The 17542-nt window shown below is 34.5% G+C and overlaps 2 protein-coding genes across 3 annotated transcripts; both read right to left on the minus strand.

Annotated features, from left to right (window-relative positions):
- Window positions 1–667: 667 nt before the first annotated feature.
- On the minus strand, window positions 668–7071 carry LOC111694991 (probable methylmalonate-semialdehyde dehydrogenase [acylating], mitochondrial). Of its 2 annotated transcripts, none has more exons than XM_023464107.1 (9): window positions 6874–7071; window positions 5672–5782; window positions 5298–5406; window positions 4448–4613; window positions 3868–4036; window positions 3295–3572; window positions 2877–3238; window positions 2413–2616; window positions 668–744 (listed from the first exon to the last, which is right to left on the minus strand). In XM_023464107.1, the coding sequence occupies exons 1-8, from the start codon at window positions 7047–7049 to the stop codon at window positions 2416–2418; spliced, it is 1572 nt and encodes a 523-aa protein (XP_023319875.1). In that variant the 5' UTR covers window positions 7050–7071; the 3' UTR covers window positions 668–744; window positions 2413–2415. The 2 variants fall into 2 exon arrangements, with proteins under 2 accessions (XP_023319875.1, XP_023319874.1); XM_023464106.1 differs by having other exon boundaries at window positions 668–758.
- A 1404-nt stretch (window positions 7072–8475) lies between these two features.
- Window positions 8476–14046, minus strand: LOC111694994 (26S proteasome regulatory subunit 6A-B). The gene is made up of 6 exons (XM_023464110.1): window positions 13932–14046; window positions 12916–13087; window positions 11511–12157; window positions 10913–11055; window positions 10351–10448; window positions 8476–8651 (listed from the first exon to the last, which is right to left on the minus strand). The coding sequence occupies exons 1-6, from the start codon at window positions 14040–14042 to the stop codon at window positions 8542–8544; spliced, it is 1281 nt and encodes a 426-aa protein (XP_023319878.1). The 5' UTR covers window positions 14043–14046; the 3' UTR covers window positions 8476–8541.
- Between the last annotated feature and the right edge of the window lie 3496 nt (window positions 14047–17542).

The following is a 17542-nucleotide window of genomic DNA, read 5'->3' on the forward strand; positions in this document are numbered from 1 at the left end:
CGGTAAAAATTTTGCTGGGTGGGGTCCCAAACTTTATTCCGGCGTAGATTGGTACATACGTTTATTGGATACGAACAAGCAGTGCACCCTGCAAATTGCACAATTGTCAAAAAAAAATACAACATGAGCAATAAGTAAGTAATTAGGTCTTTAGCACAAACTCCAATTTTTAAATCTCTATATCTTTGCAACCTAATGAGTCTGCACCTTTGATACCGTGATAACCAGAAAACTCCGAAATAGGAAGACGACTTTTTAGCAATACTTAAGTGAATTCGATGTTGTGAATAAGCAAATAGTTTTACTAGACAATTATTAAAACACTAATTAAGTAAAACGGGTGTGTTTACACTGCACAATTACTATGCCCCATTCTTATTCGACAACTGAAAATAATATCATAAGTTTAAAAGTCGTATTCCAATTCCAGAGTTTTCTGGCAAGAACTGAATTTCCTTAGCACTATGAATAAGAGTTCATTCTAAAAAAAGTATTTTAAATTTTGAAAAATCTAAAATTGTAGGATTTTTTAACCCCTGTTTTTTAATAACATACCTTCATTATCAAACTTTTAAAAGTTTAATTCTAATTTCGAAAACATATTTTAAAACATATGAACTGAACTGTCCTAATCCATAATAGTGTTCTAAAATAAAATTACTCGGAATTTTAATTAAAAAATAAACATATTTATTGAATAAAAAGTGCACCATTAATAATTATCAGCATCAGCTTTCCTTCATCCTGCAAAAACAGATCTAAACAATAAAACAAAATTAGAAATAAATACCTTTATATCACAAAACCTAAAATTGGAACAAAACACATTTTTTTTCATTTAAAGGAACTAAGAAAATGTTTAGACATTAACACTCAAAACATACATTTTTAAAAGAAAATGATCGCGGATGACTGAATAGAGATCAACGTTTAAAGTTTCAGAAATGAAGCTAACTTGCAAAAGAATTGAATGTTTAATGTGTGCATGAAATCTGTTCTGCACGTGTGTGGTCGTATTTAACCAGGAGAAATGAAAATTATATGGTTCATACATGAACATAATATCCTCAACCTACACGATTATCAAACATGTGATATCTTAATCAAAAGATGAAAAGTAAAAAATTTGAATCTTGCGTTCTTTTATCATACTTGTGTAATATTGCCCAATTTACATTTAAAAATTGGCGTAGAAGCAACACAATACCATTTTAACTATTCTTAGGCGTGGTTCAAAATTGAAAATTCATGATTGAAACTTTCTAAACATAATTTATTCACTTCCTCCGCAAACTAATCAAAATTCGATGAAAATAGATTGATTACAGAAATAAGAAAATAGATTGATTACTGAATCATGAAAATAGATTGATTACAAAAATATGAAAAAAGATTGATTACAGAAATATGAAAATAGATTGATTACAGAAATATAAAAATAAATGGTTAACAGAAATAAGAAAATAGATTGATTACAGATATAAGAAAATAAATTGATTAAAGAAATATGAAAATAGATTGATTACAGAAATATGAAAATAGATTGATTACAGAAATATGAAAAACTTGAAACTACAAAATCAACATAAATTTTTGGTTCTGCGTAATTTATTTAATACCCATATGTGTATATAATCCCATCTGATTTGTTATTTTTCCCTCTTTTTTGGTATCCTTCCCTCCTTATTTGATGTTCCTCCCTCTTTATTTGGTATTCTTCCCTCCTTATTTGATGTTCCTCACTCCTTATTTGGTATTCATCCCCAAAATTTGGAATTCTTTCCTCCTTATTTGGTATTCCTCCCTCTTTATTTGGTATTCCTCCCTCTTTATTTGGTATTCCTCCCCATTTATTTGGAATTCTTTCCTCCTTATTTGGTATTCCTCCCCATTTATTTGGAATTCTTTCCTCCTTATTTGGTATTTCTCCCCATTTATTTGGAATTCTTTCCTCCTTATTTGGTATTCCTCCCCATTTATTTGGAATTCTTTCCTCCTTATTTGTTATTCCTCCCCATTTATTCGGAAATCTTTCCTCCTTATTTGGTATTTCCTCCCTCTTTTTTTGGTATTCTATCCTCTTTATTTGGAATTGTTTCCTCCTTATTGGATATCCCTACGTCCTTATTTGATACTACTTACTCATTATTTGAAATTCCTACTTCCTCATTTGGTATACCTCCATCCTTATTTGGTATCCCTCCAGCCTTATTTAGTATCCCTACCTCCTTATTTGATAACCCCAACTCCTTCCCTTCATTCTTATTTGCTAGATCCCTCACTCCACATAATCTGATATCCCTATATCCTTACAGATTTTCTATCTTTATCTTTCCGTCTTGTTTGCCATCACGCCCTCTAGATCTAGTTTGCTATCCCACCCTCAATAGCTTTAATGCTATCAAATTTTACCGTTTATTTTTGCACTGGCATTGCAGTGGCGCTGTTAGAGTCGGAAGAATCCACTTCCCTCCAGAGTGAAGTGACTGTTTTAGTCTGAGTATAGAAATGCAGACCCTGCTTTCCGTAGAAATGTGAATCTCCGAGGAAGGAACCTCTGGATCCACTGAAGGACATGACAGGGAGAGGGACGGGGATGGGAACATTTACTCCAATCTGTAAATAGGATAGAGATAAACTTATTTGTTAAAACAAGATAATTTTTGACTGTAATGATTGCAGTGAGTTCTATCCCCTTTTGTTGATAGAAAGCAGATGTTGGAGAAAACGAGTTCAAATTATTAGAGCCTATTCAACTTAGCACCGTTATTTTAACGTTGAAAGCTAGGGTTTATCTTAGCGATCTTGCATTTTTGTTTAATAATTTACTAATTCTCTGAAAAATTGAAAATGTTAATAAAAAATGTTGTTCTCACCTGACCCACGTCTATTTCCGATGTAAATTTACGAGCAGTTGCTCCATTTTTGGTAAAAATAGCAGTTCCGTTTCCGTAGGGATTCTTGTTTATTAACTCAATAGCTTCGTCTAGAGTATTCACATAAATAACGCAGAGGACAGGGCCGAATATTTCCTGTTTATAAGCATCCATATCTATCGTCATATTAGAGATTACAGTTGGTCCAACAAAGTTTCCGTCAGGATATTCTGGAACCACGAGACCACGTCCGTCCAGGAGTAGTTCAGCTCCCTGGTCAACAGCAGATTGGATCAGGTTGTGAATTCTCTGCTTGGATTCAGGGGAGATAACCGGACCAAGATCAGAGTGTGGTTCGTGACCTACACAGAGATATATTTTGAAAATCAAGAATTTTTAATTAATATTTTTATCCAACCTGCGGTAACTACAAGTTTTGAAGCTCTAGCAGCGACCTCTGGGATCCATTCTTTAGCCTCCCCGACCACCACGGCTGTTGTGAGCGCCATGCAACGCTGACCGGCCGCACCAAATGCTGCTCCGACCAACTGGTTTATAGTATACTCCTTGTTTGCGTCTGGCATAATAACTCCATGGTTCTTGGCTCCCATATTAGACTGAACTCTCTTCCCGTTGTTAGATCCACGATTGTAAATATGTCGACCAGCTGCATCCCCACCAACGAATGAAATTGCCCTGAAATGCGCATCATTATTTAAAAAAATAATCACATTAGGGTTTATAAAAACATAAAAACCAGATAAATTTGAATTAAGAGGAAGTTAACTGTATGACGATAAAAAGTAAAAGGGAGAAAAAGAGATTATAATGTAAAAAATTATTTATGGAATTATTGATATTAAAATGTATCTTATTAATATAAAAATGTACCTAAGGGGCAAATATGTTTTGTATAGCATCCCACTGGACCATTTTTAGCCTATAGATTGTAAAAGCAATCAAAAGTTAAATTGATCCAATCCTGGTTTACCTAATATCTGGATGATCACAGATAAAGTTTACAGTTTCATGTTGACCATGGATTACATTAACAACGCCGTCAGGACATCCTGCTTCTTTAAATAGTTCAACCAGGGCCATACAGGCAGTAGGGTCTCGTTCACTTGGCTTGATTACGTAGGTGTTACCACAAATTACTCCTAGACAAAAAGACGACATATTTATTAGGCTTTTTTAAGATGAGAAAAACTATAATCGTCAACAAAGCTATTAAAAAAGAAAACAGTATTTCTTTTTATCTTACAGTAATCTGCTGAAATTAACGTTATGATAAAAGTAAGAAAACTAAAAAGTGATTCTGGTCAGTGGTTTCATATTTACTTTTGATAAGTTTATTATTTTGGTTTGCAATGCTCTAAAGTTTTCGGACAGAAATTTTCTCTTTATCGAGAAGGTTCAAGACGTTTAGGTTACATTTTGTTCCGAACTTTTTATTTAAATAAAAAACATGAAACTTTATAGCACGTTAAAGCTAAGCACGATACTTACATTGCTATAACAGAATTGACCATAAGTGATAAAGTGGACTAACAACTGGACTCCTGTCTAACCTGTCGGGAACATCCATAAAGGAATCATAGCTGGGAAGTTGAAGGGTGCAATCCCTGCACAGACGCCGAGGGGAGTTCTGTAGCTCATGAGATCCATATCCTTACTGATCCCAACCAGGTTCTCTCCTAACATCAGGTTAGTGTTCGCACACAAGTGCTCCACCACCTTAACATTATCAGATTAGGATATACAAATGTACAAATTGGATTATCTCCAATCTTTAACGCCAAAATTTGCACATAATACTTTTTTTGTATGCAAATTTTTATGTTAACTTGTACAATTTTGGAAAACGACTAAACGAAACTTCTTTTATTGAATTCATATATATGGAATATACTGTAGCTCAAAGGAAAACTGTTATTTAGAGTGTTCAATTCAATAATAATTTAAGAGATAGGTTATTTTCGGCATTTCTGGGGTAGAATGAGTTTAACTTAAACGTTTGGTTACATTCAAGTGAAACAATATTTGAGATTCATCTTTTAAATGATTTTTAAAAACCACATCTCCAATAAAATCTGGCTACAAACAGATTAAAGTACACTAGGTGGCAGTTTGAGAATGCATATGATAAATATATATTCAGTACAGCAGTAATTAAGTTAAATGTGACACTTCAGTTTTCAGTGTTGGACAAAATATTCAATATATTCAATAATGGTGATAAATTTGGAATTAAGTGCATAGGTTTTCAATGATGTTAGTGCAGTGTTGTGTTATTTTTATTATTCTTTTTATATACTACATTATCTGATGTCCTCCACAATTACCTCATGCCTATTATTTTCAAAATCACATTACTACCTATTGTTCTTGATAATCTATTTGTCTAGTTGTGTATTCCACCTGTAAACCTCTCATAACATCACCCTCAGCATCTGGCAGGGTTTTACCCTGCTCAATGGTGATCAACCTCGCCACATCCTTGATGTTCTCCTTGATCAGCTGCTGATACCTTAACAGTTATTTTGTTGCTTCGTCTAGTTTTTACAGACAAATCTTTTTTCTTAAAAATTGCCAAGAACAGAATACAGCATAAAAAGAGCGAACAGAAGATGAGAAGAATGATTATAACTTTACTGAACATAACATGATTTTGTCACGTAGGATTCGTACCTCCCTAACAAGTTCGAGAAATAAAATGTTTAATATATGTGATTAGAAAAACATTTTTTTAAATATTTTTTATTTCTAAGATTGTTCTGAAATAAAATGCTTACTTGAAAAAGATCTGTTGTCTGTAAAGGGGAGTGGTTTTGCTCCATGTAGCATAGGCTTCCTTAGCGGAGGCTACAGCTGCATTCATCTCATCATTAGTGGACTGGGGGACCCTAAATATATTATAAGTTAGTGGACTGGGGGACCCTAAATATATCATTAGTTAGTGGACTGGGGGACCCTAAATATATTATAAGTTAGTGGACTGGGGGACCCTAAATATATTATTAGTTAGGGGACTGGGGGACCCTAAATATATTATTAGTTGTGGACTGGGGGACCCTAAATATATTATTAGTTAGTGGACTGGGGAACCCTAAATATATTATTAGTTAGTAGACTGGGGGACCCTCAATATATTAGTTAGTGGACTGGGGGACCCTTAATATATTATTAGTCAGTGTACTGGGGGACCCTAAATATATTATTAGTGGACTGGGGGTCATAAATGTATTGTCAGTAAGGGGACTGGGGGTCATAAATATATTGTTAGTAAGAGGACTGGGGGTCATAAATATATTGTTAGTAAGAGGACTGGGGGTCATAAGCATATTGTTAGTAAGAGGACTTGGGGTCATAAGCATATATTGTTAGTAAGAGGACTGGGGGTCATAAATATATTGTTAGTATAAGGACTGGGGGTCATAAATATATTGTTAGTAAGAGGACTGGGGGTCATAAGCATATTGTTAGTAAGAGGAATGGGGGTCATAAATATATTGTTAGTAAGAGGACTGGGGGTCATAAATATATTGTTAGTAAGGGTACTGGGAGTCATAAATATATTGTTAGTAAGGGTACTGGGAGTCATAAATATATTGTTAGTAAGGGTACTGGGAGTCATAAATATATTGTTAGTAAGGGTACTGGGAGTCATAAATATATTGTTAGTAAGGGTACTGGGGGGTCATAAATATATTGTTAGTAAGGGTACTGGGGGGTCATAAATATATTATTAGTAAGGGGACTGGGGGTCATAAATATATTGTTAGTAAGGGGACCCTAAATATATTACAACGAGAATCAGAAAACAGTAGAATTCTCTACGTGACACAGCTGTTATATGAGGGGTGGAAGTAGTGAAGGTGAAATAAGATTTTGAATTAGTAGAATGTTACGAAGTTAAATATAGATATTAAGATCCCTAGTTCCCTTTACTACGTAACAACTTGTTGTTGGAATTTAACCTTTTTCATTTTATTACCTTGTAACTAGTTTATTAGTTGCTGGGTTTAATAAATCAATCCATTTATCTGTACTAGACTCAACCCATTGCCCATTTATCACGTTCTGTGTGGTCGGAGGCACTTTTCCTCCGGCATAACTAAGGTTTCTCAACCCAGAGTGTAGAGGAGAATAATTGAACCTGGATCCCAACATGGTTCAAGACTGAGTGTGATCTGAAATAAGAACAGGTTTCTCCGGTCTAGTCTCTCTACTAGGATATTGATTTGTAGTTTGTACTCTAATACACTTAGATACAAAGCAGAGGCACAGACAAACTGAGATAATTAGAACGCATATAGGACATTAAACAAGAATATCCGTGAACCCAATTTCAATGATGATTAATTGCAGATTTAAAAATATTACAAAAGAAGGAAGGTTACCAAAAATATTACATACAAACCTATAAACAATTTGCGCAATGTGCAAAAAGTCTAACAATTTAGAGGCTTATACAGGGAGAGGGCAGGGAATTGAGGCTCAGCCCNTACACCCCTAAACATCAATTATGTTCATTGAAACTATTCAATACCAGATGTATTCCTTTTCCACAGTTAAATAGGAAAGAAAACCTAGTGCAAATCAGAAAAAAATATCTATCTTAAAAAATTTCACCGGCGGCGCGTCTTAATTGGTTCCTGTATTTGGATTTTTTGTTCAGAAATAAATCTAGCACCCCCCTCACTTAAATCCTGTATCCGCCCCTCTTTCCCGAGGGTTCCAGGCCTCAACGCTAAAGCCCCCCCGGACAAATTTCTATATAAGTCTCTGTCTCATGTCCTTGATTACTTCAAGACTTCTCACTCATGTCTCATCTTTGAATCATTATTTACTAGCAATTACTTTTGCACAGAAACCCAAATTCAACCTTTGGAAAATGGATTTTAAGAGCTTCTCTCTCTACTTATTAAATCAATGTTTTACAAATCAAATATATATTTTATGTATGAGAAAGTAAGTTCTTAAGAATAAAATCAGAAATTTCTCCCGAAAACCAATGGCCAATTTCTAAAAAATTTCAACATTGAAATTAAGAATTTTTAAGCAAGGTGGGTAACGCAAAATACGCTAAGAATGATACATTATAAAATTCAATTTTGTAATGGATCATTTTATCAGCGCTCGGCCCAGAAATTGTCTTAACCTATCCCTCAAATAATACAAAAATAAACAGCTGGCGAAGGTCGGAAAGTTAGTAGATCAGCAGTTCAGTGGGGGTATGTTACGTTTAGACGATGTAACATTACTGTTCAGTCGTAGAATATTTTTTGTCTTTAAGTTCACTTTTTCGGTTAACTATCCACTGTATCAAATGTATCGTGTATCAAATGTATCATGTATCAAATGTATCAACTGTATCAACTGTATCAACTTGTAAAATTATTTCTTAAAACGAAGTATGACGGTAATAAGTAGTGAATATTAAAGAAAACCCTAACTTTATAGAGAAAATGTTATAAAACTAAAACAGCTTTACTGCATTAAAAACTAGGAAGTGTAAGACACTATGTCTGTAACTGGGGGTAAGTATCTACGCCATAAAGCCTGTATTGGCCACTCTCCAAAACACAACATCAGCTGATTTTTATAAAATACATTTCACAGCAGATTTATTTATCATTTTATAGATACAGTACATAACATTTTAGGCGTAGTAGTTGAGGTTAGCCTTCTTCTTAGCCTGTACTTCAATAACGGCATCTAGGAAATCCTCGTGAGTAACGAGGTTGGACTCTCTCCTCAATGCAATCATACCTAGATAATAATTATAATATTAATTGCGCACTTAAAATCCATTTAATGTGCATTTTGTAGAGTGTGTTTAAATAAACATGGATATAGAAACGAAATGAAAATAATCTTTTATTTTAAGTTACTGCAATCTTGAGTATTTTGGGTGACAAAAAAGTTTAAGACGAATTTATTTTTCAGTCCAGAATATGTATACTTCATTGAAAATCATTTTCATTACTTTCCTTCCGCTTTATATATTATTATAATTCTTATAAATATCGTTAGTTAGTTCATAAGTTGAACGCAGAGTAGCAATTTTTTTTGAGCAAAATTATCACAAACGGGAAAATAAATGATTTTGGTGGATAAAAAGTTGTTAAATTGTTACATGTTTTGTAAAAAGTTTCCTATGAATTGGAATCCCTTTCCTTTCCTTTCCTTTCCTTTCCTTTCCTATCCGCTTCCCTTCTCTTTCCCTTTTTTCCATTCTCTGCTCTTTCCTACCCTTCCCTTTTCCCCACTACATTTCCTTTTCTTCCCTTTCATACTCTTTCATCCCCTTTTCATACTCTTTCATTCTTTTTTCATTCCAATATATATCCTTTGTTTACTTATGCGTATTTACGAAAACTCCCTATTTCTATCATGTAAAATAAATAAAGGAATTGAACTAATGTTATGGTTTAATATACTGAATTTATCTACGGTTATGTTTTTATTTTACTAAGAAAGTTTGTATTAGAGATTGTGAATACTGTAAGAGTACGATAACAAACCGAATTATGGTTTGCCTTGCATGGGAGGAGGGGTGCTGTATCATAAAATTTGGAGTTATCTTTGAAAAATTGTGTTCCTTTTGAAAAGGGTGAGATTTTTACTTTTTTATCTTAACCTCATTGGATGAAAACCAAACTAAAATGAACATAATGTACTGAGGTCGGATCAATTTATCATTTAAATATTTATATGCTGCAGATTCTAGAGAACCTTATTTCTATATTTATGCTCTGCTTGTTTGTTTGTCAGTTTGTGTCCAATAAACGTTAAAACGTTGAACCGATCAGACCAAATTTTTATTTATGGCAACCCACAGTCACATGACCCCTCGGGAAAGGTTTCTATACCATCAAAGTTGAAAAATTTGGCCCGGAAAAAAAATTATACATTTTATATTTCTTAAAATGCATCCATTTAAACAGGAAAATTGCCATCAACAGAAGAGGAAGAGGAAAATTGGGAATAGGGAAGGGAAAAGCGGGCAAAAGGGAAGGGGAAAAGCCACAAAAAAAACACAAAAAAACCCCCAAAAATCAGTAGATAGTCTTAAAAACAACTCAAGGGGGACCTTGAAGTTAACCTTTTTAGGACACCAAAACGCTCCAATATAAACCTAAAATCCAAGAAATTTCTTTGCAAGGGGGCCTCTGCCACCCCTGCCGCAGCAAACTTCTTCGAAGTTTGCGCGGGCTTCATAAACCTGTAAAATATACCCGTTTTTTAAGTTGTGGATTTGGTGGAAAAAATATAATTCTGAAGGGGGGGGGGAGGGCAAAAATATAAGTCTCAAAACTAATATACACCCCTAAACATCAATTATGTTCATTGAAACTATTCAATACCAGATGTATTCCTTTTCCACAGTTAAATAGGTCCTATTTTATAGGATAAATATTAGTAAAAATATTTTGTTCAATAAACCTAAAATAAAGATGCGACAAACCTGCTTCAACACAAACAGCCTTGCACTGAGCACCATTAAAATCATCTGTAGAACGCGCCAGCTCCTCATAGTTCACATCGGGGTCAACATTCATCTTCCTGTACAGTTTTAGGATATATTCATGTATAGTTTCAAGATATATTCATGTTCAGTTTCAGGATATATTCATGTACAGTTTCAGGATTTATTCATGTACAGTTTCAGGATATATTCATGTACAGTTTCATGATAGATTCATGTACAGTTTCAGGATATATTCATATACAGATTCAGAATATATATTCATGTACAGTTTCAGGATATATTCATGTACAGTTTCAGGATATATTCATGCACAGTTTCAGGATATATTCATGTACAGTTTCAGAATATATTCATGTACAGTTTCAGGATATAATCATGTACAGTTTCAGAATATATTCATGTACAGTTTCAGGATATATTCTTGTACAGTTTCAGGATTTACTCATGTACAGATTCAGGATATATTCATGTACAGTACCCTAAAACTGTAAACATGAATATACCCTAAAATATTAATGTTATTATTATAAAAACTGACCTAGCATGGATTTGCATAATCCTGGCTCTAGCCTCTTCTGTCGGAGCTGGGAACTCAATCTTCCTGTCTAAACGTCCAGACCTGAGCAGAGCTGGATCAAGGATATCAATCCTGTTGGTAGCAGCTATCACTTTAATATCATCCTAAACATCGGGAGTACATTAAAAAAGTTTTCGGATCTTGGAAGAAAAAAGGAAGCTTTCAAGCCCCGCGCCCCCACACACTTTGTAAAAAGCAGGGTTTTTACAAACAAAAATAATATGATCATTAAAATCCTATCCCTGGCAAATCTTTATTAAAGGGAATGTTGATGTTATTTTATGTGACAACCCATTTCAGGAGTTCCATGCTCAATTCATAACTCTACACTTTAAATCTTTATCTGAGCAACGATGAAGAAGATATCATCGTTTTCTATACAAAAATTTTGCCAATTTCTTTCTTTTTCTCTGCTGTAGCAACCCGCAAGGTATTATGAAGGAGAAACCAATATATTGGCATTAATCAATTTTCTAATATAAAGATATCTTGCTCTTTTTTGTTTAGACGAAGGATTAAAGGGTATAAAATTTGATCTTTTGATTGTTATTAAACTTACGGAAGAAGAGAAACCGTCTAGCTGGTTGAGAAGCTCCAACATAGTTCTCTGAACCTCCCTGTCTCCAGCCTTCTCACTGTCGAACCTCTTGGTTCCAATAGCATCCAACTCATCGATAAATATAATTGCTGGAGATTTCTCTTTAGCCAGAGCAAAAGCGTCTCTGACAAGTTTAGCTCCGTCTCCGATAAACATCTGAACGAGCTGCGGTCCTGCCAGCTTAAGGAAACAGGATTGGGTTTGCGCAGCACAGGCTCGGGCCATCAAGGTTTTTCCGGTTCCAGGGGGTCCGTACATGAGAACACCCTTTGGGGGTTTAATTCCCAGGTTCTTAAACTTCTCCTTGTGAGTCATAGGTAATACAACTGCTTCAACTAGTTCCTGGATTTGTTTATCTAATCCACCAATATCAGAGTACTGCTCAGTGGGACGGGTATCCACCTCCATAGCCTTTACTCTGGAATCATACTCGCTGGGTAGAGTATCCAGGATGAGATAGGAATCCTTGTTTACCCCGACCAGATCTCCGGGTTTCAGTTTCTCCGGTTCCACTAATCCAGCTACGGGTAGGAAGTAAGTCTGTCGAGTTGTAGTCTTGATAACAACACTTTTACCCTTTCTCTGGGAATCCAAATCAACGTTAGCTCCTGAATAAATCAAATATATTTATTTGGAAAATGAAGAAAAATACACGGATGTGATCGTCTCAATCAACAGATGTGATCGTCTCAATCACTGCAGAGAAATAATGTTAAGGATCCGGAAGAAAGAGTCGGTAGTCAAATAAAATATATAAAAAATCTTTTCGTTTTTAAGAAACAAATCTCGTTAATTTAAAAAATGACTGATATCTTAAGTCATTGAAGTGTTAGCATAAAAAAAGTACTTAAAAGCTTTGGAATATAAAGACGATATTTAAACATTATAATTTTATGTTTTTATAAAGCAAAACGTTTCAACTTGGGTCTTACAATACAATACAATACACAGTTGATGCATTTCATGTTCATTGGGCTACTTGAATTCATTATACCAGTCGTCTTCCTATTCCACAGTTTCATATGAGTCCCTCTGTACACAAAAATTGGTTACAGTTTTATACGAGTCCCTCTGTACAAAAAAAATTGGTTACAGTTTTATATGAGTCCCTCTGTACAAAAAAATTGGTTACAGTTTTATGAGTCCCTCTGTACGAAAAAAATTGGTTACAGTTTTATATGAGTCCCTCTGTACAAAAAAATTGGTTACAGTTTTATGAGTCCCTCTGTACGAAAAAAATTGGTTACAGTTTTATATGAGTCCCTCTGTACAAAAAAATTGGTTACAGTTTTATGAGTCCCTCTGTACGAAAANCTGTTAGATACGAGGATTAATAATAATATAGAAGATAAAATCGAATCCCTACCCTCGATCTCCTCCTCCTCCTCGGGGTTGATATCGAGAACCTCAATGATATTGGAGACAAGGTAGGGCAGAGTCTTGTTCTGTTTGATCTTCTTCTCGTTCTCCTTGATAGTTTCCTGCTGAGCTTGCAGCTCATGCTGAATCCGTCCCAGCTCACTGCGCATTATCCGTACCTAGATAGATATCAGCTAAAATACGATACAACTTTAATTTTCATTTTTAGACGTTCATGTAATTTGATTTCGTACAGTAATTGTACAGAAGCATATCTGATTCACAACGGTGCCTATCTGCATAAAAGTTTTGTCTGATCAAATATGAATTGGAAATCCATATTTACAAATTTGATAAATGATAATTTTCAATTGTTGTTTCTCTTATAAGTTTCCATATTAAAGGGTACCGTAGTATATCGGACATGCCCCACTTTTTAATTAGAGGGTAATTTCCTAGAAAACGATTTTAGCCCCCGCCATCTTAACAATTTAGTATATAGATATCTGTCATGTTTAACACATGGATATAATTGGTCATGTGGCCGCAACGCCCATCCGCCTAGCATGTCCTAACCGCAGCGCTCGGCCAATAAATTGTCTTAACCTAACCTTGCCCTAAAATAATAAAAAATAAATGATAATTTTTCCGAAAAATAAGTGGTCATGTACAAAATTGATAGGGGGGGGGGGGGGGGGGGGGAACGGAGGTTCCAAAAACCGTTCTCTAGGACGACCAATTTTTTTCTTATAGATTTCGATCATTGATACGCCTGAACTTAATAAGATTGAATCAGAGCATTACTATTTTGTTTCAGGGGTAGGGGCGTCGATGTATTATGGAAAGATTTCAGGGACGTTAACGGGAAATTGACGAGGGGGGTAATTTTTAAACATATCAAGGGGTGGGCAGGGAGTCCTGAATTTCTCCGAATGCTTATTTAGAATATACCGAAAATTGAAATCCAGACGTATATAGGTTCTTGTCTAAAAATTAATTCTTGTGCATTTATTTATCACGAACCTCATTTTCCAGTAGCCTAGTCCTAGACTGAATATCACCACTGGATAGATTTAAAATATCATCTCCCAAACTCTCCTCTCCCTGCTCCAACTCCATTTCTAAACTCGCCATTTTTCTGGAATATTAATTCATTAATCTACAAATATGAAACCTTTTCCTCGTTAATAATTATATCATAAACATAGGATGTAATGATGAGACAAACCTAATTCTAAAATACAACTCACTCCCTTTCAACGCAATGACTCTCTATTTATTCGGAAATATTTGGTTTGTTACTTTAAAACTGCCGGCAAGATAAAGACGACATTCAATATAATCGTGTAAGAATTCCCAAATTACGATGGTGTATTTTTGGACATACGCCCATCCGACCTACAAGCACACGGTTTTAACTGCTGTGGTGGGTCCGATGCACTGTAGGTCGGATGGGCACGTTAAAAACAGCATATTGGTGCATCCGACCTACTTTAAGCTGTCGCTTGGACACGTTAGGCCTACTAACGTGTTGGGCCTTTTTCGTAGGTCGGATGGGCAGTTTTCGTAGGTTGGATGGGCATTTAATTTCGTAGGTCGGATGGGCATTTTTCGTAGGTCGGATGGACACTTTTCGTAGGTCGGATGGCCATTTTTCGTTGGTCGGCCCAGACATGTGGCCGCAGCGCTCGGCCCCCTAGCTTGTCCTAGCCGCAGCGCTCGGCCCAGAAAATAGCTAGGAACTTTTTTCCATGGAACCATCTGAGGACCTATTCCCCAGAATTTCCCTGATATTTCTCCGATGTTGAGTCCCAAAATTGGTGAATTTTTGGGGAACAAATTCTCGTATTTTAGTTTCCACTTTTATATTATAAATTTCTGGAGAAATTATTTTGGAGAATCTAATTTTTCAATAAAGCTGGTGATATTCTGGAGTCCAAATTTTTGTTGCGAGAAAAATAAGAAAATATGTTGCCCTCAAAATGAGAAAAAAATATAACCATATGATTTTCTCGTGGGTTGGTTTAAGTTTTTTTTTACAGTGAAACCCTCAATAACGAATACATCAGAAGAATTTATCAAATGTCGTCTTGACAATTTTTCTCGTGTTTTATACTACAGGGTGTCCAAAAAACATGGGAATTCAGTGACGAATTCGATATCGTCTTTGTTATGAATTAGCATTGTAATACCTAATTTCAAAAGCCATAATATTATTATGTCTGCTACAGTTTACTTTATGAAAAGGGTAAAAGACTGCAAAGATGTGTCTATAATGTCTCCGCAAGATGAACAGTGAAGACGGACAAGTTTACTCTGTATACTGCAATTTTATTGTTTTACTAAGTATACACCCGTTGCAGTTAAAACATAAACAAACAAAATGTGAACATAGCAGACGAAACGCTTACAGATTTCAGCTTTATCACTATACTAAATCAAAGAATTATTTGAAAAGACGATATCGAATTCGTCACTGAATTCCCATGTTTATTGGGACACCCTGTATATTACGTTAATTTCAGTATTTGCGAAAATAAAATAAATAGCCATGAATATGCGGAAACAGTTTTAAAGAGTTCCATATAATCATTTAATTAAAAAACTAAATATCTGCAACATTCCATTATCAGAAAGTGAAGAATACAACATTTGATGAATTCTTTCGATGTATTCGTTATTAAGGTTTCACTGTTTGTAAAAAAATTGGGAGAAAAATCTCGAAAATGTTTTCTCTGACAAATCTCTTGAAAATCTTAAGAAAAAATTCTACAAAAAAGAAAGAGATGTTCATCTGGTTTTTCTCGGGAATTAGTCCCAATATTTTTCAGTAATTTGGGGTGTATTTGGGGAAAAATATTTCCTGAATTTTTACCCCATGAATACCAGTTTTATTTTGGAGAAATAATCCAACCAAATAGGAAGGAGTTTTCTTATAGTTTTTCTCGGGAACTGGTCCCAAGAATTTAGGGCTAAAAGGTAGATAAATTTCTCGAGAATAAAATCACCAAAAAAATCGGAGAAAAATGTGTGACCTAGCTCACAGATCTGTATGGAAGATAAAATGGGGTGGGGTGAGAACCCCTCCCTCCCTCTGGTGTAATTATCACCCTGTCTAAAGCTTCAAAATTGTTGAATTGTTTGGACTGGGCAGCAGGGGGTTTTATGGGTGTTAGGAAGCATGGAGGGGGGAGTTTGCATCTGTNTTGGGAATATTGGGGGGAGAGTTAGCGAGTGATTTCAATTTAGGTGATATATTGTTACGATATTATCGGCATTTAAGATCGTGTAAAAGCTATTTCTAATGAGTCCGATTTAAGTCCGTTTGTGACCCGGTTAGAAATATGAATCTGAGACCCGCCTGCAATATCCTATATCTAGAGTCTGGAAAGGGGGGGAGGAGTGCGTTTCTCACAACTGGACAAATCTTAGGTATGGTAGGGAGGCGAGGGGAACGTGAGATAGAGGGTGAATAAGACCAGTGAATAAGATAGTGGGTGAATAAGTGGCATGATCGGTCAACTCAACCTATTTTCCGTTAAATTTTCTATTCTGGAGTCAGTTAAACGAGTTGTCCTCCAAATCTTGAATTAGTAAATATTAAAGTGAAAAGATTAAATAGACAGGAAAACATTATTATTTAAACATGTTTGCAGATAAAATAAATTTTTCTTAAATGTATCCTTTCAGTTCTATAACTAAATATTGAGCATATTTAAAAAAGTTAAATTATCAAATCAACAAAAGAGACAATCCCACATGATAATATATTTTAAAATTATATTAAATCTGAACTATTGCTTTAACTACATCGCAGTGCTCTTAAACCAAACCTAAATAACAGTCAATAACCGTTGTTGGTTTTGAAAACCAAAGTAAAATCCTGTATGAAAACATTGTTCTTAATTAAGATGTTTATTATAGAAAAATACCGTTTTTTATCTGTATTTAGTGGCGGAAAGTGATCATATTTAATCATATTTAATCTATTTTTTAAAGCATATGGTAGGGTAAAGGGAGTACAGGACAGCATATGGTAGGGTAAAGGGAGTACAGGACAGCATATGGTAGGGTAAAGGGAGTACAGGACAATCCATTACTTTTTTATTGTTTGATCTACTCATCTAAAATTTACATTTTTGAAAATCCTCTGAAAAAAATGGAAATAAAATTTCTAAATATTAATCAAAAAACGATTTTAATTTTCTTTATTTCATCCATTATTTTTGCTAAAATGTCGGAAAGTCACTTTTTAGAGTCTACTGCAGTTCCTTAAAGTTGATTTTTGATTTTTTAATTCTCTTGTTTTCTTAATTCCATTGTAAACTTAGTTCTCTTAGTTCTTGAATTCTCTTGTTTCCTAAATTCTTTTGTTTTCTGGATTTTCTTGTTATCTAAATTCTCTTGTTATTTCAATGCTCCTTTTTCTGAATTCTCTTGTTTCCTAAATTTTTTTGGTTTCTGAATTTTCTTGTTTTCTGAATTCTCTTGTTTTCTTAATTCTCTTTTTTCCTTAATTATCTTGTTTTCTGAATTTTCCTGTATTCTGAATTCTCTTGTTTTTCTGAATTCTCCTGTATTCTAAATTCTCTTGTTTTCTGAATTATCTTGTTTGCTGATTTCTCTTGTATTCT

This window comes from Eurytemora carolleeae, unplaced genomic scaffold, assembly GCF_000591075.1.
Source record: "Eurytemora carolleeae unplaced genomic scaffold, Eaff_2.0 scaffold210, whole genome shotgun sequence".
Lineage (NCBI taxonomy): Eukaryota > Metazoa > Arthropoda > Copepoda > Calanoida > Temoridae > Eurytemora > Eurytemora carolleeae.